The sequence below is a fragment of the Cylas formicarius genome, unplaced genomic scaffold (assembly GCF_029955315.1).
Source record: "Cylas formicarius isolate icCylForm1 unplaced genomic scaffold, icCylForm1.1 PGA_scaffold_9__14_contigs__length_23061073, whole genome shotgun sequence".
Taxonomy (NCBI): Eukaryota; Metazoa; Arthropoda; class Insecta; order Coleoptera; family Brentidae; genus Cylas; species Cylas formicarius.
In genome coordinates this window covers 3,172,006-3,197,997 of record NW_026844365.1, presented here as the reverse complement: position 1 = coordinate 3,197,997, position 25,992 = coordinate 3,172,006, and the positions used below count along the sequence as shown (strand labels likewise).

General features: G+C 40.2%; 1 protein-coding gene across 2 annotated transcripts in view; it reads right to left on the bottom strand.

The window, feature by feature from the left end:
- The window catches only part of LOC132707418 (uncharacterized), a 71,037-nt gene extending 45,337 nt beyond the window's left edge, over positions 1-25,700 (bottom strand). The window contains exons 1-2 of one of the 2 annotated variants that reach the window (XM_060679267.1): positions 25,560-25,700; positions 18,136-18,514 (exon numbers count right to left, since the gene is read on the bottom strand). In XM_060679267.1, the coding sequence (XP_060535250.1) occupies positions 18,136-18,349 (214 nt within the window). In that variant the 5' untranslated portion in view covers positions 18,350-18,514; positions 25,560-25,700. The other variant, XM_060679266.1, reaches the window with a different exon arrangement.
- Between the last annotated feature and the right edge of the window lie 292 nt (positions 25,701-25,992).

The window sequence follows — 25,992 nt, the reverse complement described above, 5'->3', positions numbered from 1 at the left end:
TAATAATAATTTATTGGCGTTAATAACCCTACGGTTTTACACAAGTCAGCAAAAATATTGAGGAAAATCTACATGCGTAATTACAAAGGCACCGCGACATAACACAGAAAAAGCTAACAATTATTAAAATTGGTAAAAAAGTCATCAAATGAGTAATAGGCCCCATCCAGCAGAAGCGATTTGACCTTAATAGAGAATTGTCTCTATCTAGAGGCAATAGATTGAAGAATTTAGGTGCATATGCATTCTTATAATTTGTAGTCTTTGCAATTCATGAGTAGTTAATCAACATATCGTTTCTGTTTATGGTGAGATGGTCGCAAACATTAATACGAAGGGGATATCGATCCTGTTTGCTTTTAGTATACTTTCATGCCTAATAGTATAATAACATAGAACAATTAATATTTGAAGATCCTGACTATACATTGAGAGACCTTGCCGACCAAACCGCGCGACAAGTACACCACCCTGGAGTGCTTCTCACAAAGGCAAAGCCAATTTCGAATCAAGCAGAACCCCAATTCTCGCCTAAATAGAATAAATTTTTTTGTGATTTTGATTCATTTAAGTTAAGTTTGTTAGCACGAAATCAATCACTAGCGCCTTACTGGACCCCCTCCGTCCTGTGCAGCAAGTCGTTCTCAGAATGACTTCGACAAGAAAAGGTAGTATCATCATGGAACAATTTACAATGTCAGCAACATGCTCAGGCAGATCGTTTATACAGATCAAGAATAGAAGAGGGCCCATAATGGATCCTTGGGGTACTCCACGTTCAACAACTCTAATCTGTGATGATTTTCCATTCAGGACCACGATCTGCCTCCTCTTGAAAAGATAACTTTGAAGGAATCCAACCGACGAGGGATCCGCACCATACCTTTGCAATTTACTCAGAAGAGCAGGATGCCAGACACAGTCAAACGCTTTCGAATGATCGCATAGGACTATGCCGGAGTAATCTCTGCTTTCCAAAGCCTGATTAAGAACTCTACTTGTAGTCGACATGGGAACAACACAGTGTTCAACTTTTTGTTCCAATTGACAAGGTAGCGTTTACAAATAATTTTTTTAAATAATCTGAATTATCTGACAAAATTTTCATAAATTGTTCAACAAAGCCAAAATCTGGGGCTCGATCCCGATCAATACTAAACGGTCCCCGGGCGATTTCGCGTTTAAGACACGGGAACTCGATATGTGAAGGGCAAGGCCGTTCTTGACGTTCCATAAATACGAAACGGGAAATGGGGTCCCGCCCCTCCGCCCTTATTCTCATTTTTATGATTTGTTTAGTACGAGAAAAGTGCTCTCTGGATTTCCCGAACCTCGTGCCTCCGTTCTCCGAGTTCATCGAAAACAAAAGCCGATAAGAACGAAGAGACGAGGAATATATATAATAAAAAGCCCCCGTCAAAATATATTTGCAAAGGGGGCAATACGCCCGGCGACGGGGCCGGATAAGTGACGCCGGGAGCGTCCGACTGGTAAGCGGGTCACGCGCTCGAGATAATATCATACCCCAGCCCCCTACGCCGCCGCCCCGCCGTTATTTATTAGAGAACTCTCCCCCGGGATAAGTCCCGGGGAGTTATTATCATCCGAGACACATATTCGAACGGAATGTTGGGGACAGCGGGCCACGGCGACACTAAAGAATTTCAATTTTTTCCTCCAATTTCTCTATCGGGGTTGTTTAAATTGGTTCTTGACTGTCCGAATGTTTACCTGGCGGTGGCACACGGAGACCGTTGGGATCCGTCGAGTCGAAAAGCACTCAGTACTCCGCTGAAAATTTAATCGCCGCTTTTCAGCGTCAATTATAAACCCCAGAGCGATCCTCGCTACACTGATAACATTACATAGGCCGTCCCGAGTTGAATTCGGTACGGAATAACGATAATCCCTGAGCTTAAATAAGTAATGTCGGCTAGACTGATGACCGAAATAGAGACCCAGGTTTAATCTCTTACCGGGCGCCACTGTCGGACAGATTCGTTTTTAATAAGTTTACCTTCGCGCGTACAAGTGTCAATTCCGCCATACGCACTCCATCTAGATCTCTAACAGCAGATAACAAGACTAAGCTTAGCGAGAAAGCTAAAGAGTGTGTCGAATATTTGGTGCCGTTTAAACCGTATCGAGTTAAATAAGAGCAACTTGTTACTATCAATTCTTGATCAAGTTTCGGTTCGTTCTTAATACAGGATATCAGAAATACTTATAATTTATAATAATATATTTATAATAATATTTGTCGTTCATTGCAACTTCCGGGCAACTTCTAAACAATACGCTTGCTAGTAAATAGATATAGAAAGTGTGTTTTCGATTATTTCGTCCTCTTCGTCCTCAGGTGGGTTTAGTTTTTGTTCGTTAGGAAAATGTACATTGAGCGAACCGGCAACGTTCCACGTTTTTAATCCGACTTAAAAGCAAAACGTCCCGATTGAGATGCCTGTTGCAGTCGGTCGGGAAATAAAAGGACGGTTGCCGAACGCGAGACGACCGATCGAAGTGTTTGTATTTAATTTGGCAAATGGCTCGCTTATCCCGGAATCGAACGGCGATTTTCCCTCGCCCTACACGCCCCGGAACAATCGTCCGGAGGTTTTTTGCGCGTATCGGAATCGTTTCCCGGATTAAACGGGTTAATGTTTCGCAAACAGTTTCGTTTAAAGTTTGACTTTTAATGGGCGTTAAACTTTAGTTTAGACTGTTAAAATATGCGAATTTCGAAGGCGCGGCGTCGATTTCGAGTTTTGTGAACGGCACGAGGAAGTTTCGATATTTAGTTCGATCACCGATAAGTTGAACATAGTGTATACGGAAATAAATTAAGAATAAGTTATTGATCCTCAAATATTTAGCGTGTGAATAAAACTCCGTGTCTCTAATGAAACAAAAGTAACAAGATTGCTTTCGAAAAATCGTCGGTGGGCGGGGCAAGATCGTGCTCCTGCGGACCACAATGGCACTTTCGCAAAATCGATGTAATTTAGTTGTCCATGCACCCTGTATATCTTTCAAAGTTACAGCAAACTTTGGTAAATATTAAAATTTGTACTGATAATTGCGACTTAAAATTATATTTTTCAAATATCTCGCACACCCTGTATTATAGCCGAAAACTAAAACTCTCCCTCAACACAGTTTACGAAACTGTCCAAATCAAATTGTCCCATTTTTAACAGTTTTTCATTTATCGGCATTAATTTACCAACAAAAATGGGAATTTCTAAGATCTTTTAGATTTTTTTCCCATAAACCGCACACCCTATATATAATTCAAACAATGTTCGAATAGAGTAAATGGTTTTCGAGAAAATACTTGTTTTCTGAATCCGTGCAGTACGTCGTAATAGTAAATGGCGTCATCGCGTCAAGGTTGAGGTATGGACCTCTGATAAGTTAGAAGTCAATACCTACAAATTTAGGACACCTAATCAATTTCTTATATATCACGGAACACCCTGTACAATAGTTGAAAACCTTAAATACAACAATTTTAGCTCTCTTTACGGGATATATTGCCGTGTAAGACAAATTGACCAATTTTTATTAAAACGAGAAATCAATTTTCAGTTTTTCTGCGAGTACCGGACACACCCTGCAATTTTTCGAAAATTACCAATAATAAAAAAATTATCGCACTGGATTTTCTGAATCTTTTCATCAAATAACTTTTTCCACAGCGTAAACGGTTTTCGATAAATGACCCCCAACCCTTCCAATTCCAATAGCTTCAAAATTCGGACACTTATCCTGTTTCAAAAAAGATGGACGGCGAGGTTCGACCACGGCCGTTTTTAAATATATTATGCACGCCGCGGACTGTCGAAAAGGAGCAAAGGAAACTGTTTTCCATACGCACTCGACGTAAATCTCGAAAACTCGGTATCAAAAATGGCCGACGAAGAATTGGACATCGAAACCCGTTGAGTTGTGGAGCACCTTCGTCACCAACTTATAATTATTCTCGCGTCCCGGCACAAAATACCATCCGATCGTTTTACCTTCGGCGTTTTCCGTATTCTCCGTGCCCGCTAACGAACGTTTTATGGAAATTCGGATCGACTGTCGCCGCGCGGATCGCATCTTATTCATGGAAAACCCATCGCGGTCATTTATTAACCCGAAACGGGCGCTAGAAAGTAGCGCGGGAAATCAATTTTTCTAATGAAAATTACCCGAGGAGCATTAGCTCCCCAAACCTCGTTACGGGCCGAAACCGGAGCCCTGACGAAAATAATTCGGCCGGTCGTTCATAAACGTCAAACCAGGCGACGTGCTTTACTTGTTAACACACGTCGCGAACCTAACACCGCCGGAGGCGTGATTAATCGCGAACCGACGCCATTGTCATAGCCAAAGGTGTCATAGATATAATGTCGGAAAAACCGACGCTCAACATAAACCGCCGTTGTCAAAATTACGCTGTGATAAAGCAATTCGTTTTATGACAGCGATGGGATAAAAGTGGCATCCAAATCCCCCACCACCCCATGGTATTGATATGCAAACGGACGGAGGGCGTCGCGTCGACATCGAACGTTTTAAATATTTGCCCGGGACACACATAAAACATACGCTATTGCAACGGGACGTCCGATATCGCGATCGACGGATTAACTGCTTGGACAGAAAACTAATTGTTATATTAATATTTATCGCTGTCCGGTATAAATGGAACGCCGCGCCGGAAATTTAGACTAAATTGCCAAAACGGATTAATGGACCCAATAACTGGACAAATATATATTGCGTTGTGACGTAAACGGAAGCCGTTTGTTTTCCATGGCGGCGGGGACAGTGTCCCTGGTTTCTATATCATGAATTTGTCGAAGTCGTATTGGGACTGTGTGAGGTCTATCCACAGCAGCAGACAGCATTTGGCCCTATTTAGACATAGGTCTGATTCCAATCTGGCAGCTTTCACACGTTGAAGGAGTTCAAACCAGCCAGAACTATGGGGTCATCCGCATATCGTAGTGTGACTCTTTCTTCCTGCCAATAGAGACTCCGTCATCCGCCCTTCTCATGATTCTCCGTAAATATTAAAGAGAAGTGGGGAAAGAATGCAACCCTGTCTAACGCCTCTCCCCCCGTTCAATCCTGTTGAGAATTGCCCTTGTGTGCTCAGTTCTTGTCATATAGAGCTTTTATAATGTATACGAGATGTTTCGGGACCCCCATCTTTATCAAAATGTTCCATAGTCTTCTCTTCCTACACTTTTTCCTTCCTACACAACCCTTGCCTAAAAGGTAATTCTTCGACCGTATTCCGTATCCGGGAATTTGCGACTATTAGGTTTGCGCAAAGCCGATTCTAGCTAAGATTTTAGTATAGGTGATTCGCGTTCCTACATAACTTCTAGCTCCTCGTCCTGCGCGTCCCTATCTTCTGAAGCCGTCAGATTCTCACAGTATTCCTTCCATCGTTCTATGATTTCAAGTTTCGTTGTTAGCCTAATTCCATGGGGATCGTTGATTGGAAGATCTCGACGCGATTCTACATATGAATTTTTATCATTATTACTTTAGGAAAAACATTTTGAATTAAAACAGTAAATCCGATTCGAGAAAATATCGTCGTCGAGAAAAGGGTGACAAGAGGGAAGACCTCGTTAACTGGTAGAGCGCGAGCGATCAAGAGAGAGAGAGAGAGAACAGGCGTCTGTTTTTAAATTCTCATTAGCGTGTTTTAAATTACGCCCCAGGCGGATTTTCGTCCCGTCGACACAGAAGAAATTAAAAAGCTGCACGCTCCCGCACCCCGAAAACCGCGCGATCGATTTTCCCGATGGGGTTCAGATCGGTCGGCTTTTCGGGCCGCGCGGCGCTGCGATAAATCCGGATATTAATACCGAATTCCGCACGCGGACGCCGCAAGTCGGGCAACTGCAATAAATTCCTTTTAAATTTGGGCAAGCGGGGTTAATGGGACGGCAACGCTCTCCCTCCACTACCAGAAATAAAATTAATTAAACGAAACGGGATCGGGAATTTGTCCGGTTTCGCCGACCACGGGGGACAAGCAGAGTTTTTTTTGAGCAATATTAAACGGCGGGGGTCCGTTCCCGATGAGGAGCAGGTTTGTTTTGAAATTTTTTAAACCGTAACCTCTATATTGTCCAGTCTTCTGCGAGAGACGATCGATACGTATTCTTCTTCTTCTTCTTCTTACGTTAGAATTGGGTCAAGCTTTCATGCCATCTTTTAGGTGGTCGATCAGCTAATCTGTCACTCCTTGCCCATCTAATTTATCTAAGGGTTCGCATTTCCGTTGTTCTTAAGAACCGTTTAGTGATTATGTCTCCGTTCTAGTTTCTATTGCATATGTCAGCATGTTTTATATATCCTAAGTTTATTTCCCATTACTCATATATTTATATCGCCAAATTAATGTTGCCTTTGTTGTTTGGACTTTTACTTCATTCTTTAGGTTTCTATCACTTATTATGTTCGTCTCTAGATATTTGAAGGAAATCATTTGTTCGGTTTTTTAGATATTGTAAGATTTTTTTTGGGGATATTTGCATGTTGTACGTTTTCGCTATTTGGTGGGATTTATGTAGGTCTTCCGAGATGATTACTGCGTCGTCAGCATAGCATATGATTTTTATTTCTTTGTCTCCCATCCGGTATCCTCTCCCGGCTTCCTTTACTTTGTTTATGATTTCGTCCATTATGATATTGAACAAGATTGGGCTTAGAATATCCCCTTGTCTGTTGCCCGTTGCCACAGGGATTTTATTGCCCAATTTCTTTGCCGTTCCTGTGCTGGTACGTTACATTGTGTTCATTTATTGGTTTTCTGCTATTCCCCAGTAGATTCCATGTTTTCTTCTGTCCCCCATATATATCATGTTCCATTTCCTTCGAAATCTTCTCCCCGTGGCCTCCGTATTGCAGACACGATTTCCTTTGCTCTTCCAACGACTTCTTTTGCTGCTTTTAGTATATTAGTTTTTAGTTTTGTCCATGTCCCTTCCATTGCATCACTCCCTTGGATATTATTAACATCTATGTTCTCTCTGAAGGCATTTGGTCGAGTCGTCTGATAGGGATTCTATATTAAATTTGCTTACCTCTTCAACGGATTTGTCGTAAGATCGTTGAATGGTTGTTCGCATTTTTGCATAGTTGATTCACGAGGACAATTTTCGAAGGTATGTTAATAGGTGTATCATTTTTTCGACACTCTCATTAATTGTTTCTTCGATTTTTGATACCAGGAATAACATCATCACTAAATCTTGCATTGAAATTCCCCAAGATCATTGTGTCGTACTCATTGGTTATATCGTCTAAGACTGTTTGTAATGTCTGGTAGAATAAGTCTATATCCTCCTTATGTTGTTTTGTCATTTTTATTCTTGCCACTGTATATTAGAATGTGGCTTGCGTATTTGCTGTTGCATTTGCCCTTCTTTTTAGTCTACGAAAAGGCACATTTCTAATTTGGTCTTTATTCTAAGTAAAGTCGGTTTACTTTGGGCTTGATGCTTGTTCTCGCCAGGTTGTCATTATTTAGTCCAATTAAATCCAAGACTAAACTTTGTTTTTCTATCCAAGCAGGTCGCTAGCCTCACTTGGAAGCCTTCCGGCTATGAAGTCACTGAGTTATTCAGAGTACCCGGCACTATCGTAGCGAGAAGATTTTAACAAGGAAAGAAAACAGGTATTGGCTACAATCTCGTCGAAGAATTATGTTTGGAAATTGTGGCAAAACCTTTGGCGCATTTCTCCAAGTTTTCAATTTATTAAATCGAAGGAGCATTCCGGATTAAAACTTTTAATTACCGGAACTGTTCCCGACTTCCGCACTCGTTTGATCGATAACCTCGTTACTGGTGGGCGGCGGACGCCGCTGGCTCATTTCTTTCGCCCGATCGATCGCGAAACGCGCGTCCATTAACGTCCGACCGGCGACTATTATTAATAACTCGATTCGCAGATTGAGTGCGCGACGGACCTGTCAAAACCACGCCTTCGACGAAATCAGCACGCGACCGCGTGGTTTCCCACCCGCGCAGCCGATCACCAAACGGCCCAAAACTTTCGGAAGGGAGAGGGTGTCGGCTGTTAAATCATATGAAACAACGGCGACTCCGGCGTCCCCTGTTGCCAGACCGTCGTTATCGCGCCTATTCGATCTTAATGTCAGTTTGTAAATAGTTAGCGCGGTCAGGTCGTTAGACACTGCGCTCGGGGTTAAATTCTCAGGAATAACTCAGCCCCGGGGACGGGACCCGAAGTTCTGGGACCCTCCGAAGGTCGAGACTTAAAAAATCTAATGCGAACCAATCGCTATCGAGGTGGGCGGTGCGACACGCCTTCTCCACGCCCCTCAAACCCTTATCCTCGTGACGTGCTATGTCCATCGTATTTTCTAACTAACTGACCAACCAAAACTAACCCATCCCAGACCTGGATCGTTTTCGCGTCGGTTTACGCCCCACAGTGGGCCAGGATGACCCCCAAAGGCTTGAAAAATTATTTGAAGGTTGCGTTTTTATCGGAAATCATGTGATACAGCAAGCGGAGTCGAAACTAATGAGAAAATACTTCATTTTCCCGCGCCAACTGGAACATTCACGAAAATTCAAATTTTCCTGCCAAAAGTGGCTTAGAACCGGCACTATTATACTACTAGCGGCGACAGCAGCAGCAAATTGTTAAAACGGAATATTAATGCTTATTACTAACGCGTCCCGATGACCCAAACAGTTTGAAAAATTATTAAAGGCTGTTTTTTGTCGGAAATCATGTGATATGGCAAGTAAAGGCCAAACTAATGAGAAAATACTAAATTTGGGTTTAGGTTTTTATTTAGAATAGAATAGAATATAATTTATTGACCACGTTTTGTTCTTACAATTATGACAAGGCATAAATACAATACGTAAAAAAATATGTATATGAGAAACAAGACAATGAATAAATTATATAAAAAGTGTGTGAATTATCTAAAATAGTGTACGATACATAAGAACAGGACCGTTTATATAACAAAGTACAGGAATTTTATATAAATAAACAAAAGGAAGCAGAAAGGTTAAGATGATTTTTTTAATTTTCCATTACTTAGAACTTTCGCGTTAGCTGGTAGTTTATTGTACAAGTTTAAGTTTAGAGAATTTTTTAGACTTTTTGTAGTCATGATAAGAGGAGTTCTGACTGAAGCTGCGTATGTTTTTGCGTATTTCTAATAATAGATGATAAATATGCAGACAAGGAAGTGGCCTAATATCCAACTTCTTAAAAATTGGTCGACAGTGCTCCAGATAACCTGCACCGGCAATCAAACGAACAACTTTCTTTTGGAGTTTAAATGACTGGTCTGCTGTGACAAAATTACCCCAGGGAACTATGCCGTAAGTTAGATGAGAGTGAAAAAGAGAAAAATAGGTAATTCGCAATGTGCCAACGGTAACCAGTCTTTAAGTTTACGGATTATATAAATAGTAGAGGCCATTTTTTTTACACAAGATGTTAATATGAGGGGCCCAATTTAAACTATCATCAAGCGTTACTCCCAAGAGCCTCACATCCTTGCCCTTCAGTTGAAAAAACGAGACGTTGTGTCTTATCTGTGTTTAGTTTAAGGTTATTATTGGTGAACCAAAGTTCCGCTTTCCGCTCAACATCATCAACATTGTGCATAGATTCATTGGAGTCATTGTCATAAGTCACAAACGATGTATCGTCCGCATAAAGTGTACAGTTATTGAGGAACAGAAAATGATACAAGTCATTGACGTAAATAGTGAACAGTGAGGCACGCCACTTCTCACAACCTTCAGTTCCGATATGTTGTTGTTAAAGACGGCACACTGTCTTCTGTCAGTTAAATATGACCGGATAAGTTCCTGAAGGTGACCACGGACACCATATCTGCCAAGCTTCTCTAGAAGCAGGTCATGAGAGAAGCATTCGAAAGCCTAGGTGAGGTCACATAGTGCAGGTTGCTCCCCCGTTTCTAGGCACTCCCACAACCCTGCGAACCGCCTTCACAGTAGGGCAGCCGGTCTTAAAACCAAATTGGGAATCACAAATTACCAAGTATGGGAACTATTGATATGGGTCGGAAATGAATTGAAGAGTGTGTGTTACCTTTTTTAAATATCGGAACTACCCTCGTGACCTTAAATTGCACGGGAAAACTTCCACTATCAATACATTTATTAAGTCAAAATGTGACAGGTGTTACAATCTCGTTGACAATCTTCAAAATAATACTATTAATGTCATAGCAGTCATAAGAACTAGATTTTTTCAATGCAATTATACAGTATAAAACATCGTCTCTCACTCACTCACTCTGTACTTCAGGGTTGACAATCAAACAGACCAGCATATCAGCAGCAACATTGGTAAAATACTCAATAAATTTAGAAAATATATTTGGATATTGTATTATCTGCCTTTGGAGGAGTAAATAATGTAGAAAAATATCAGCATGTATTCTTTATTCTGAGACAATGGCAAATATTTCATAATAAAACCGAACAGTATTAACTTTAATTTAATAATGATGATTCGTGGTTCGTGAGATTCCTTCCCTTCCCCCCAGGATTTTAATATTTTCTTTGAAAGGCTCCAGCAAGTTTAAAGCTTCGGGACTAAATGTGTTTTTATTTGAAGCTTTGGTTTTGAGTAAATTTGCGAATTTTGGATCAGACGAAAGTAATAAATTATGAAATACGTCCAAATTTGTTGCAAGCCTGTTGAATTTTATCGCATTATGCTCCCTGTATCTTTGCGGCCCTCTTTGAAAGTTGTCAGATTGACACTGGACAGGATACAGGGAAACAAATGATAGAGCAGATTCTATCAGATCGATTTTAAAATCGTCATGTCTAATACTAAATCCACTAGCTAAAACTTGTAAAACAACATAAAAACTGAAAATGGATTTGATAATTTCGGCGGAAACTGTATAATTGCATTGTTTGGTCTACGATGATCCCCAAACTACATCGAAATTCATTATGAATTCTTGGTTTTTCTTTAACGCAAATATCTTTAGGATAACACTGTTGCTTGGCCTCTCTCACTTTGTTGTACCATGGATACATATGGCAATTTCTAAGCAACTGGTATTGATGTTTAGACAAGTTAAGATCCAAATATAACGTCAAAGCGTGATTTAATTCCATGCTTAGTATTTGATAAATTTTTATGACCATTTTTAAAAGTATTTGGCGAGGAAGTGATAGAATTGGCTGCTGCCTGGTTACCAGAGGCCCGAAGATTTAGTTCTGTAACAAATGACGGCTCGCTCATATCAATTTTTCTCAAATCTTGTGTTCTTTGGTATTTACCACAATAGATGAGTTCATCGAAGTCAGTTTTCGGGCTAATTGCAGTATTTTTTTTTAATACAAGAAATATTAATATCTGGTAACGACTAACGAGGTTACCGAAATTTTCTTTTTGTTGCTTTCGACAGGTGTGACATTTCGTCCCTAAAAATAAGCCCACTGCACCCTATCACCACCCCTGAAGTTATGATTAATAAAAGAAATGCGTTGCATTATCCAATTTTTTTATATCTATTGTACTTTCAAATTTCGTTTGAGGAACAAGGCCTAAATATATTTCTGTTGTACATATCATTTTTATACATTTTGGCAATATGGAGAAATCTGCAAATCAAAAACTCGCCCTGAAATTGACAGGAGACGAATAAAAAAACCTATAATGTTGAGATGGGCCGAATTTAATTTTTTAGGAAGGTTTCTGAGACAATGAGCATCCATATAAAAAAAACTGTGATACCGTTTTGCTTGATTCTTGAGATATCTCTAAGTGAAAATAAAGAATTTGCTTTAGGTAATAGAAGAAGAACAGAGATTCAATTAAATAACGATCAAGTGAAATCCAAACATCAAAATTAATATGTCCTTATTGAGTACTACTTATCGCGGCCACAACACAGGAAGCAAAACTTGGACATGTTTTAAAATATTTCTGCCAGAAAGCGGAGGCGTGACAACATTGCACATAATCGGACGCTGTTTACAGTTACCATGGAGATGTGCGATTTAATTGTGTTTAGATGGTTCAAAGCCTGCTTGTTTGATGCTACGTTTCTCCCTCCACCGGGTTTAAACGGTCGTAAAAGAAAATACCGGAGAACGACGAAAAAAAAGCGCACAAACGTGAAATTAATTTCTCGCGGACCATTAAAACCTGCCGCTGCGTTTTTCTACGAATCTCCGGGCTATTCGGAATAATAATATGCTCCGGCGAAATGAAATCGGCAAACAACGGCGCCGGCGACCGCCCCCGGCTATTAGGTTGCCCGTTTAATTAAACCGAACTACTCCCGAACCCCCCGAACTGGATTTGCACCTTTGCAGTAGCGCCCTTTGCCTCTACAACTATAACAAGATTGCTTTCGAAAAATCGTCACTGGGCGGGGCAAGTTCGTAGCGCCTAGCGCGAAGCAGCTTTTTATTATAAAAAGAAAGAGCCTCGTGGTTTCTTGTGGTAAAGGGACGCTATGTTTTTCTATCGTGCTTCTGCGGACCACTATGGAACTTTCTCAAAATCGATGTAATTTTATTGTGCATACACCATGCATAAAGTGTCTTTGTTAAATCTTCAAATATTTTTTCAAATGTCCCGAGCGCCCTGTATAATTGACGAAACCTGAAACTCTCTTTCGACACAGTTTACGATAACCGTGCAAATCAAATTAACGTAATTTTAGCAATGTTTTATTTATCCCCAATAATTTACCGACAAAAACCACAAACGACACACCCTGTATATGATTCAAACAATGTCCGAAACAGAGGTCATAGCCCTGAGTCTAGTCGTAGTCGTATGCGTATGTGATAGACGAAAACCGTAAAAATAAAAATTGTTACTCTTGATACGGCCTATAATACTGTTTGAACCGATTGGCCATATTTTTTACGAATTTTGATTTGCGGTTAATAATTTATTTTATTTATTTTTTTATATAATCGAAAAAATACTAAAAAACAAAATTCATAGCCCCGGATCTCCCACACTTTCGGGCTTCAAAATTTTGCCGATCAGTTGAATAGTTTTTGAGAAAATCACGTTTTTCTGGAAAACAAAATAATTTAAAAAAATATTTGGTGACGTTACTTCCTTACCAAATTTGAAGTCGATGACTACATATTTGAGACACCTATGACGTTTTAGAATATAGCACAGAATATTCCGAACACCCTGTACAATATGTGAAAACCGTAAATACAATACGTGCTGTACAGAAATTATCATTACAAAGGGAGACTGATCTTCAGTTTTTTGCAAATTACCGACGCACCCTGTACATTTTTAAAAAATCATCAAGAATAAAGGTTTTTGGCCCGGATCTTGCGCGTCGTTTGGTTAGAGAATTTTTTTGATCTCATATATTATCTTAGAGAAATATTTTTTTTCTCGATACCCTGCAAGTGCGGTTTTTAATTTTTAAAAAATACTTGTCGACCCCCCAGCGCCCCCAGTTTCAATAGACAAGGGGAATAAGCAATATTTTCATTACGGAGCTAAATTCTATATACGTGTCATACCGAAGTCCAAAAAACAGACGAAAATCTACAAAAAGTTAGTTAGTAGGTTAGTGTAGCTCGTGCACGGCTTAAAAGGAGCCAAATTTGAAAGTCGTGTAGCAAACCGCCAGGTCTACAGAGAAACGGAGAACAGAAAAAAAAGTTTTTTTTTCGACGCTGATCATTTCTGCACCAATGGCGGACCTACATAAGAGATACATAAGTTTCGTTGCCAAGCGCGTATACTTTCGAAAAATTCGATTTTATCGGTTTTTCGAAAGTAACAAGGCGCGATATGCCGCAATATTTTCCTACTTCTTTTTCTCTTCAGGAGGGAACGAATGAATTGTTTTCTCTATAGGCGCAGACCTCCGAAATTTCCGCCACGCACCTCAAGCAATGTCAGCAAATGGGCGTCGGATGGGCGTGTCTGCGCTTACGTTGACGCTTTGATTTACGACACCGCGAATTTCAATTTTAAATTGCGACCGTGCCCGGAGCCGCGTACTTAATCACGTTACCCCGCGAGAATTCTTTTTCAACGGCGACCGCGCCCTAGTTAAGTGACGTTTAGATTAGTTTGGGAGTGTTGGGAGGGGCGTGACGGCGTGTGAGAACTCGTGGGTACCGATTGAACCTCAGGCGCAGCTTTTAACGTACCAAATCAATAAAATCAAAAAAATAGGGTTAGCACCTAAAGTTATTAAAGAAAGGCTGGATAGTGTGTACGACCAAAGTTCTCCTTCATGTTCTGTAGTGAAAGAATGGACAAAACGTTTTCGAATGGGACAGGAGTCGCTTGAAGATGATGGTCGATCAGTGGAGATCATAACGGAAGATATTGTTGCGATTGTGGAAGAGGTGGTATTGAGTAATCGACGTTTAAAGGTCAAGGAAATCTCAGAAATTACTAAGCTTTTTGATACAAGTGTTCGTCGAATTCTGCATAATTATTTAGGTATGTATAAGGTTAGTTCAAGATGGGTTCCTAAAAACCTTTCGGCTATTCAAAAACAAGGCCGTACTGAATGTGCGGGGAACTCTGCGGGTCGAAACGCAAGCCTGTGATAGAAACTATTGTAACGGCAGATGAAATTATGGTTCTCTCTATCGAAAAAAGAATTAATGGAGTGGCGTCGTAAGGCTGAAGCACCTCCGAGAAAATTCAGAGTCTGCCAGTCAACAAAAAAGGCGATGGCCACGATCTTTTGGGATTGTAAAGGAATTCTTTTGATAGATTTTAAAGAAACTAATACCAATGTCAATGGTAAATATTACGCAACATTATTGCATAAATTGCGAGACTGCGTACGTGTAAAACGTCGAGGAAAACTGACCAGAGGCGTACGTCTTTTGCAGGATAATGCACCTGCCCATACTGCTGCTGTTGCACAAGCTGCCATTTTAGAGTGTGGGTTTCAACAGATAGATAATCCTCCCTATAGTCCAGATATGGCCCCCAGCGACTATTATTTGTTTGGATATTTGAAAAAGTTGACGAAGTTGAGTTAAAAGAGGCTCTTTTAGCTCATTTTGCATACAAATCAAAAGAATATTTTTCAAAAAAACCCACAGGCTACTGTAATGCTTTTTACGAAACTTCTGGATTCCTCCTGCGTCGGTTTTTGCTTAGTCGAAATTGCCGACGTTGCGCCAATCATTCTGTTGGCTTCTTCAGAGCTTGACTGAAACTGGGCTCTGACGCAGGAGGAATCCAGAAGGTTTCTAAAAAGCAAAAGAATATAGGGATTAAGTTGAGTTATACTTGTTTATTTTTGCGCCATTTTTAAGTTAGTGCTTCGAAAAATCATAGTAGATTTATGGAAAGAGAAAATATAGAGATATTGGTAAAATAATTAAAAAAACACATTCAACTGTACAGTATGTAATAAATATATATATATATATATATATATATATATATATATATATATATATATATATATATATATATATATATATATATATATATATATATATATATATATATATATATATATATATATATATATATATATATATATATATATATATATATATATATATATATATATATATATATATATATATATATATATATATATATATGATGACACTATATTCCGGGATATCATCCGTTCGCTCGTTGAACTCCGACTGGAATCCTGCAAATCTTGCATCCGACTGGAATCCTGCAGACGTTTCGCCAAAATCTCACTTGGCATCTTCAATGCTCGCGCTCCGAAAACACTTCGAACACTCGAAGTGTTCCACCACAATAATCTTTGGATGTTATACCCATAGAGCACCGGTGGGAAGAATTCAAGCGACGAGTGAAAAAACATCAAGTTACGAGTCAAGAAGACCTCAAAAATATGAAAGAAATATTGTTTTAATCCTTAATAGTAATAGTAATAATAGTGTTACGAAGACTTATTTGACATAGCTTCTTCTGCCTTATTTTGCCGATATTTACTTGAAATACGTTTCTCATTAAATGTAAGTGAGAGAAGAAACTGAAAGATAGCTGAAAAAATACTATCTATACGGAGACTTTTTTGACCGACTGTATATTGACAATGTTATTGATTAATAGTTATATAGGATATTAATGATCGTATTGACCATATTATAAACTTAGACTGCAAGGCGAGAAGCTACCAGTGTACTAAAAAAATAGAAATAGCAGTCGTATACCTCCGAGTTATACGAGAGCGGAAAACGAAGACAAAGGGAATAAGGAATATTTTCATTAAACACGCGCTCCGCTGGTGTCAAATAGACTCGTGAGTCACTATTTTCTACTCCCGTCTGTAAAATACCTAATTACACACCAATCTAGCGCACGGGAAACGTCACTTTACCGCGTCAGTTTCGTTTCACACGGATCCGAGCCATTTTGGACATTTCCGGGATATTACCGCACGGGTTTGGGAGCAATCGGATGTTTTCGGAGATTTTACGACACTGAATTTTGCCGTCATTACGTGCTATAAGTGGAGTAGTCGGTAAGTTAAGTGACATTTATAATTTAGGTTTCCCAGAGAAATTTTACATATCGTCAGCATCAATTTCAGTGCTTTTTACAGTTTTTATATTAGTATCTTGGCAAGACCAGTTGTACCATTTTCAAATATCCACGTCTCATCAGTACAAACAAAACAAAATTGAAGGTTAGGACCTGCTTTTTCTTGCTTATATGATCAAATAAACAAAAAAAAAGTTTTGATATTGTGTTTATTTTGTTGTGTATATGACATTGTATTATTATATTGAGTATTGGTATTAAGCACTTATATGACATATCCTATAATACGTCTCGCTCTGTCTAACATTTGTCTAACAGTTAAAAAGAGAAAACCATAGCAGAACCGATCGGAACGATAAACGAATAGGTTTAATGAAAACTAGTAAATACTTTGCTCGAATGGTTCGAAATCTAGTAATCCGACAGTCTGTTATTATTTTTAATTGGTTAAATTGTGATTTGTTGCAAAATACACCATTAAACTATAAAACGGGTTTTTGTGTTGTGTGTGTACTGATTGAACCTCGTCCACAGCTTTTACCGTACCAAATCAATAAAATCGTAAGACGTAACACTCGTGTGACGTGTGAAGATTTTGTTCTTGTTTTCTTAATTACGTGATAATCAAATCGAATAAAAAATAAATAAATAAAATATTTTACAAAAAGTTATCCACATGTATTGACGATGTTATTGATTAATAGTTATATAGTATATTAATGATAATATTTATCATCTTATAAAGTTATACTGGAAGACGATAAGATTCGAAAAACAGTATGGCTCCGAGTTATACGAGAGCGGAAAACGAAGGCAAAAGGAATACGTAAAAATTTTTAAAAATCGAGGTAACGCCAAAGCCCGTGGGTATTGCGGTGGGGCGCTGTGTACGCCAGTCAAACGTGTTGTTTTGCAACACGGAATCGGTGGCTCGTTAGGGGCGACGCTGACGCCGCGGCACGAATCATATGTAAAACACAAAACCGACGAATAGACTTTCAACTACAAACGTTGTTTCGGTTACCCCGATTCGCTTTGTATAATTTAGCGAAATTCGAACTGGCACAAAATGGCGCGGTGAAAGGTTTTTCGGGTATCATCGCCGCGCGTCTTTTGTTTTTGCCCGCTCACCCCGAAGGGCCTCGTTTTTGCTCACCTTTATCTCGCGATTAAATTTAAAGTCCATTATTCCGCCTTCCCGTGACGGGCGAATGTAAGGAATATCGAATAAGACGCCCTTCCACCGCCGCCTCAAATTTTTTCACTCTTTTTTTTTCTCTTCCTCGAGCTCCGGGCAATTTATCGGCGGAAATCAAATGCAGCTACCGCGAAAAAGCGGGACGCCGTTGTGTTTAGCATAATTCGTAAGGGTTGATCGGAAGGAACGCATACGAGTCCCTAGTACCGCAAAATCCCACTTCTGGGACGTGATTAAAAAATGGGGCCACCAACGTTCAGGGGTTTTCAACTCCGGGGGGCGGGAGTGCGGACGGTTAATTTAAAAGGAAAGATACGTCACTCGTTGTAGATGACACGGAGCATGTTTATCTTTCGCCACGGACCGTTAATAGTCGCAATACTTACGTATGGTAAGATTGATCCTCTTCACCGTCGGACACACCCTCCAGAGGCCGATCTTGAACGTGATATTCGTCTTGAGCGAAGGCTTCTCCAGCGGCAACGGCTCCTTGGTGTACAGCCACGGCGAACTGACGTATGCTACTAGGAGGGCGGCCAACGCTATCACGCCGGTAAACAGACCGAGTCGCGAAAGCGCGCTGCTCTGCGGACAGCACATTTTTCGCTCGATGCGTACAATTTTCTTTACCACACGACGACGGACATCTCTCCCGTAGAGGTGATTCACTGCGTCCGCCGGTCCGACATTATTTTAATCCCGGACATTCTCCGGTGCCGTTTCGTTTTTTTTTTATTCGACTGGAGTGTCACGCGCGTCGGCCATCTGAAAAAGGGAGATGATGTATGTTTACAAGCCGGTGACGTATCGCCCGTATTAAATTTCGAGACGAGTGCGCACTTATTTGCCGCTACCTCTAAACGGGGGTCGTAATGGAAATTTACAATGGAAAGGGGAACTTAAATCCTACCCACGATTGGCCAAATACAAAATATCAAAACATTGAAGTAGTGAATTTTGGTTAGTTGTATTCTCTTTGTCGATGGTGAAAGTGTGACATTTAAGTTAATGGGTTGTTTCTTCTAAAAAATTCTATAAACCTTAAAAAATAAAGCCCAACTTAAAGAATCTTCGCCCATATGAACTGATCCCCGTAGATCTCGAAAATATTATTTCAACCAACTGAAAACTTACAAAAGGAAACGTGTCGGCGCTCAGAAATAGTTGATTTTCTAATTAACAGAGCGAAAAATCCGAGCGCGCTCGGGGTCGAATTAAAACCGCCGCGGAAACCGCCAAAGTTCGGGAATAATTAAGATCCCGGAAAGTTCATCGCAAGAAACCGGAACCGGTGGCGGCGATAAAGGCGGCTAACTTTTCGCGGAGCATTCAAAAGAACTTCGCCAGACCTGCGCTAAACAGTTTTCCGCGAAAACAAAAAACGCACGTCGCCGACGCCGACACTGTGATGGTTAGTTTTAATTTAAATTCATCGTCGAAATGGTTTAAAAAATCACAATCGAGAGCTGTCTATTTCGCTCCGGCTCGAAGGACCAATTTATTTTACATTATATCGGTAATTCACCGCCGCGGAGCGGGGACGGTGGCGGCGTTAAAAGTGGACACGTCAGGACGAACACGGGGCGAAGAATTAACCGCCCCCGAGCGTTTTTCACGTAGGCGGAGGCGGTTGCTGACTCTCATCAGCGGTAGAGACGATTAATCACCCCCAGGAGGATCATTTAGCTTAACAAACAGGAACAGGACATGAACGGACAATCAGCGACTTGCTTAATAACCCTTACAGATTTCTAAAGAATCATTTATTACGCGGAGGCGGGGCGGGCGGCCCGAGGTCGTTAGCCGGTTTTCCTCCATATCCCTTTACTGCTTTAATGACGACAGTGGGACCGCTAGTATAAGGTAGAATAAGGAACTTTTCTTTTTTTTTGCATTAATTATCATTTGGCTGGGTGTAAAACCAGCATTCTCTAAGTAATATTTCTTCGCTGTTAATAAATTTTTTAAATAGGTTGCCATTTGGACTCGGTAGGGCCTAAATATTCCGCGAGATGCAGGGTACTGCGAACATAGAATTAGAATTATTTACCGGAGTTCAGGCTGTGCACCGCTAGTATTCAGTTATGCCCGGTGTCTGTTCTGTCTTATTTTGACTGGGTCGACTGACGAGCGCAGGCAAAATATGATTAAGAGAACGCAAAAGACAAAATTCCTAACTGAAAGTGTTCGAATCCTTCGCGTGGAACATTCCTTCGGAAATTTTCCGCGTCTATTTGCATATGGAATCGATTACCACTGCCATCGCCGGGAATTAGACCGACAGATTCGCTGGCCCGATAAGCCAATGCAAAATAAATAAAATACAAACGGCTTTAGCCGTCAGGCGGGAACATCTATCGGTCGACTTATGAGGGGGGAGCGCCTTCACAAAGTAAATAAAGTTCGCGCCAGTGGTGGAGGACGAGTTCACTGCCAGAAAAAGCTAAATTGACCGTATTTTCCAGAAAAAAAAAACTTGAAGTTACCCTATTCCTATGATACTTTGGGAGTAAAGTGTATGAGATGCGATACGAAATCTAGGAAACCCTTTTATTTAAAGACTAATGTCCAGATCGATTCGGAACTAGATTTTGAGTAAATCGAAAACAAGCCATCGCCGCGTTTAAGAGCCTGAAATGGGCGGAACGAGCAAAATGCGGTTGCATTTTTAAAATGACGTCGTAAACACCCTGTCATCGGCATGTACGGCCCCGTTTACATGGCGGCGACAATAGACTGTCGCTTTTATAGACCGCTCGACACCCCCAATAAATTTCAGATATTGTTATTTTTTACGGCCACGATACTATCGCCATTTTACGGCACTTTTTGATGGCTTAATTTTAACGCGAAGTTTTCCGTTGGCGACGGGAACAACACGCGACGTCAATTAAAACGTCCACTTTTGGATTCCTCCCGACTATTAATCTGACCAAAGTCGAAAGGTAATGGAGACCGGCCATTACACAGTCCATTAGCTAGGCACACAGACGCGAACCTACAAAGACTCCTCGGAGGCGCTCCTGGAGAGAGCTATTTCCGGCGCTCCGTGGCTGTCGCCGCGTTGATTACCCCCAGCGATGACCCCCTCTCCCCGAGCCGAGAAGACGTCATCGATGAAAACCATTAACTGCCATCGGACAGAAGGGCGAGGGGGACTAACGAGCTCAACCCCCTCCCCATTAAAGTCTGTGTTTTAAACAGCAATTACCGGTAAACGACTCTGGCAATGTCGCGCACCCCCGCAGCTTATTAAAGGGGTGGGGGTGATGCGGAGCTTGATGAACTTTTCGGTCGTTCGCTTAATAAAACCGACCTGCCAATTTTGTAATGGAATTTGTGGTAATGTAATGTTTATTTGAGTAAGTTAATACTAATTAAAATTATTTCAAAGTTTACAATTTAATCCCTTTCCTCTGAGTTACCTTTAGTTAGTAAATTCTTTTATTTCTTTGTATCATTTTACAGTTTTGTGCTAGATTACAATTATATAGCACAGTATGCTGGGACGTTTTTTCTTTTCAAAATTGAAACCAGAAAATTGGAATATTAAAAAATAAGAAAAAATTATATAAGGAACACTCAGTAAAGCAGCGAGCAGATCGTAAAGGATGTCTAGGTGCGCCCAAATTTATGCCCAACTCGACGACAACCAAAGTAAATTAAGTTAACCGCAAAGTAGGGGTGGATTATGCAAGTGACAAGTAACAGGGTCGTCTTTAATAACTCGGACGAGACGACTCCGAAAAAAAAAAATACTCGAGTGTCCACAAGAGTCTCGGTCCGCAGCGTGTTGGTTACGTAGCAGCGTGTTGGTTACGTAGGTCTACGAATTCCTACTGATCTGTCTCGCGATATCAAACCCTTGGAGAGGAACCCTAGTTAAGAAAGAGCATTATAGATATGTTCTTAATAAAGATAGATCGGACAGGAATTTTTTACAAAACCCGAAAATTAGAGTGATATAGTGAAATAAAACAGAACTAGATTAGCGTTACACGGGTTCTGATTTTCCGCTCATCTTCGACGTTAGGATTGCGGAGCCTACATCCGATTAATCGAGAAACCGGTCCGATGTTAAAGCAAACCCAAAACGCAAGGTAAGGCAAAACGACCAAATTAAAAGCAGCATACAGGTTCCAAATCCCTAAAATAGGTAAAACTTCCACAAAATTATGAACCTGTTGCTTGCAGAACCTCGACCAACGGAAAGGTGAAGCCGGAAAAACGCGCGATTTGCGTAGTTAGACCAAAGAAAAAAAGTAGATATCGTTGGGCTCTTCTAACGAATCGACATGGCTAATAGAGGCTCTATGTGACTGGAAAATTTTATAATAATAAGATGTATCTGGGTAGCAATCGTCGAGGTACTCGAAATTTTCTCAGTCGTGGTATCGATACTGCGAATAAAATCACTGAATAGTTGCGCACCTTGCCTTGTGCAAAGATATATTAAATTATGAGCTGCTAATAAATGGCACGAAGACAGTGGCGATATTTAGGGAGCTAAATGAAACTCCTCCCGTCATGCAAAAATGCGAAACTTAACGCGCTTTACTAGTTGCCTACAAGACGTAGCGGTAACCAACTAAGAAGATCGCTTACGTACTGATTGACGTATAAATAAATAACCTTTACGTCAGATCAATATCATACTTTACAAAGATTGACTTTAAAACTAACAGCCGTATGTAAGTAAGCAATTTTGATTTTAACTGCCAGTGAAGCGACAAGAATAATTGCTGATTCTACCGTATTTCATTAGTGCTCGAACAACAGCAAAAATTAATAACGTGAAAGGAGTCTTTTCGATATCCTGCCGCTATACCATTGCACATTTATACATTCGAACACAGAGGAAAATGATAATATTTACAAGGTAAAATTACTAGCAAAAAGCAGTAGTATCTGTAAGTAACGACCGATTTATCTTCCCAGATAGAGAGAAGAAAGCAATCAAAAACATAAAGTAAGATTAATTTGATGGAAAGTACCAAACACACTAGTAACACCCAAATACACAGGTAATTCTTTACTTTACTGAAAGTGGGATTTCCAGTTTGTTATTGTTTTCATTGCAGTCACAGTCGAATCAGCACAAGAATACGAAATGTAATGGTGGGTATACGACATGGGTCGCAGAACACCGTTAGTGCCACTACTTAGCGGTTTTGTGGGACGCCGTTTTTATTTTCATTCCGCTAATGGCGACGTACTCGAACATCCGGACGCAGTTCGTTCGACTGTTGGGATATTTACGATCCCTCAGTTGCCGGCACTGCGGTCCGCCTGCCTGTTCGTGACATATAATTAGTTATCTTTGTTTGGATGATCTCCCCGTCGGTTGGCAGTCGCGCTTTGATTCGCTGATGGGGTATCCGCGAAGCGAACAGCCACCAAGGGTTGACTTTTGTGCGTCATATTTTCTAGGCGATTAACACGTATTCTGTTGGCCGGTTCCTAAATATTTAGTGAATGTCGTCATATAAGTGCTGGTATGGTCTGTTCATAGATATAAGAAAGTGACCAATTGCTTTTGAATGGGATTATCCAAGGGTGGTCATTACCATACAATGCAATAAAATTCGGAATTTAAATTCAGGTAAAATTGTGGTCCGTAATTGAAAATAATTTTATGCATGCCTGTGTTTAATATTCTTAGGTTTGGTATACTACTTAGTCTAAGTTTATTAGTAATCATCCTCATTTCGTGTGTAATACAGCATGTGTCGAATCGTGTGCGAATTATGTAGAAAACACTATTCTATTCTATTCTATTGAGACTAAGGAAGTTATAAACAATGTTTATTTGACTCTCATTGAACATGGTGCCAGCAAGCAAGCATCTTTAGAAGATACGGCCACATTGACGAAAATTCCAACATTAACTGTATGGAAAATTGTGAATAATCCCATTTCAGCGAGGAAAAAAAGAAGCGATACTGACATTTTTTCGAGTGTAGATGAAAGTGATCAAGATATAATGCGGCGTAAAATTTACCAGTTATACAAGGAACAAAGCGTGCCTACATTAGATATCTTAAGTCGGAGGCTTGAAAAAGATGAAACCCGTGTTAAATGTGGCAGAACTACCTTATGGCAGTGTATTCAATACATGGGTTTTAGATTTAAAAAAATCGCCAAAAGGCAAGCTTTAATAGAATCTTTTAGAATTCGGAAATGGCGACTGGAATATCTAGAAAAAATTAGGATTTACAGAGAACAACAAAGGCCTTACTTGGATGAATCCTGGTTCGACACTTATGATACCCCGGAAAAGGGTTGAGTTGACTCAACTGGTAACTGTAAAACAAACGCGCCATCAAAAAGAGGTAAAAGAATAACTATTTTGCATGCTGGCTCAAAAGATGGTTGGATTCCAAATGGACTTTCTCTGTCTGCGAAAAAATTAAAGATTCTTCTCTGGATTACCATGAAGACACCACCGCTGATTTATTTGAACATTGGTTTAAAAACAAACTAGTTCCAAACATTCCTCCTAATCGCGTCATTATAATGGAAAATGCAAGTTATCACAGTATCACAGTTGACTAAACCCCCCCTCATGGGACACAAAAGCAACAATCCAACACTACATGTATAATAACGACATTTATTTTCACCAAGATTATGCCAAAAAGCAATTAATTGAGGTTCTACAAAGCTTGAACCTACAAAAGGAATACGTCTGTGATAATTATGTAAAAAATCTAGGGCATACAGTTCCACCTTACCACTGTATATTTAATCCCATTGAACATGTTTGGTACCAACTGAAATCTGCCATTCGTCGGAAAAATGTTTTTCCACGTGTTAACTCCAATGTACTCAAACTTATAGAACTCGAAGTTTTTAACATCCCTCCACAAAGTTAAACATATAGAAAAAGCAGAACAATCGTGTATCCATATTGCAAATAATAATTAGAACAGGCGATGATAGCGACAGTGATACTGATATATTATGTGAACAATTTAAAGTAATTTAAGTAGGTAATAAAAATAATTTGTAATTTTATTTTAGTTTAAACATAAATTCGTTCATAAATAAATAAATATTCTTTAGTATCTTTCCTAACAAAACCCCAAATAATTAAATTCTAAGCAAAGTACGGACCTGTTGGGCAATATTTCATTCTTACAGCTTGCCCGGGTATTTCCTTAATTCGTATGAGTTAGTCATTTTCTTATATCTATGAACAGACTTTACCTATTCCCCAATTTTCACATAATTTCAGATATTTTGCAGGTTGGATGTTACCCGTGAGTCATTCTCAAAGGTCTTCTTTTCAAATTTAAAATCTAATCTAAATCTATCTATCTAAAGTTAGATCAGATATTAGATTATTTACATTACTCCTTTGCTTTAGTTGTAGGCTGCTACATCGGTTTTCTCATACTACCAAACTTCTGAGTTCCTCTACGAAATAAATTCTAAACAAAAAAATACATTGGACTGTGAATGAATTTCATTTTCCGTATTTTATATTTTTCCGCGGATTATAAACGCTTTCTTTGCCAGAGGCGAAGGAGAATATGAAAACTGAAATTTGTTTTGTCAGCGTCGCGAGAAAAAACTCAAACAACGGCTGAAAGAGGGTCTCTCCGACTAAGGCCGTGATTTGCTCGAATTTAAAAAACCCGATAAAAAAAAGGCAATCATACACCGCCGAGTTGTGTGTATCTTCGCCCCGATAATTGAGTTACGGATTTTGCGATGCGCACCCGCGTCTTTGTCGTGCACCTACCCTTAAAAATGCACTAGCTTTAATTAAAAATAGCCGTCGCTTTCCTCGAGCGAAGCCTTTTACCTCTGAATCTGGATCTGGGCACCGGGAGACGCGGGTTTGAAATTTCGATGACGACACCCTCACACTGAAACTCCGACAAGCGTCGCGACGACGTATTCCAATTGGCGCTCCGAAAAACGACACCGTCTGAGTCGCCGTCACGAAACAACTGACTGTCGGGTGGCGAAAGCTCCGGCGGTGCACAGAAGCTCCGGCATGCGCGGCCAACGAGCGCGCTTGGTTCTGACGTTTCGGCCGTCTCGGGCGCCATCGTCCGCGTTTCTTTTCCTCCAATCGCGGGTTTTAGGTACGACCCGAGGTGCTTTGTAGTCTGTGTAGCATCTGACTCTTTCTCTCCAGTCGTTATTATTCATGCTGCAATCCTTCTGCAGGCCTCTCTATCCTCTAGGGTTCTCATAACTTCCGCTACTGACATGTTTGTAAGGTCCTTGAT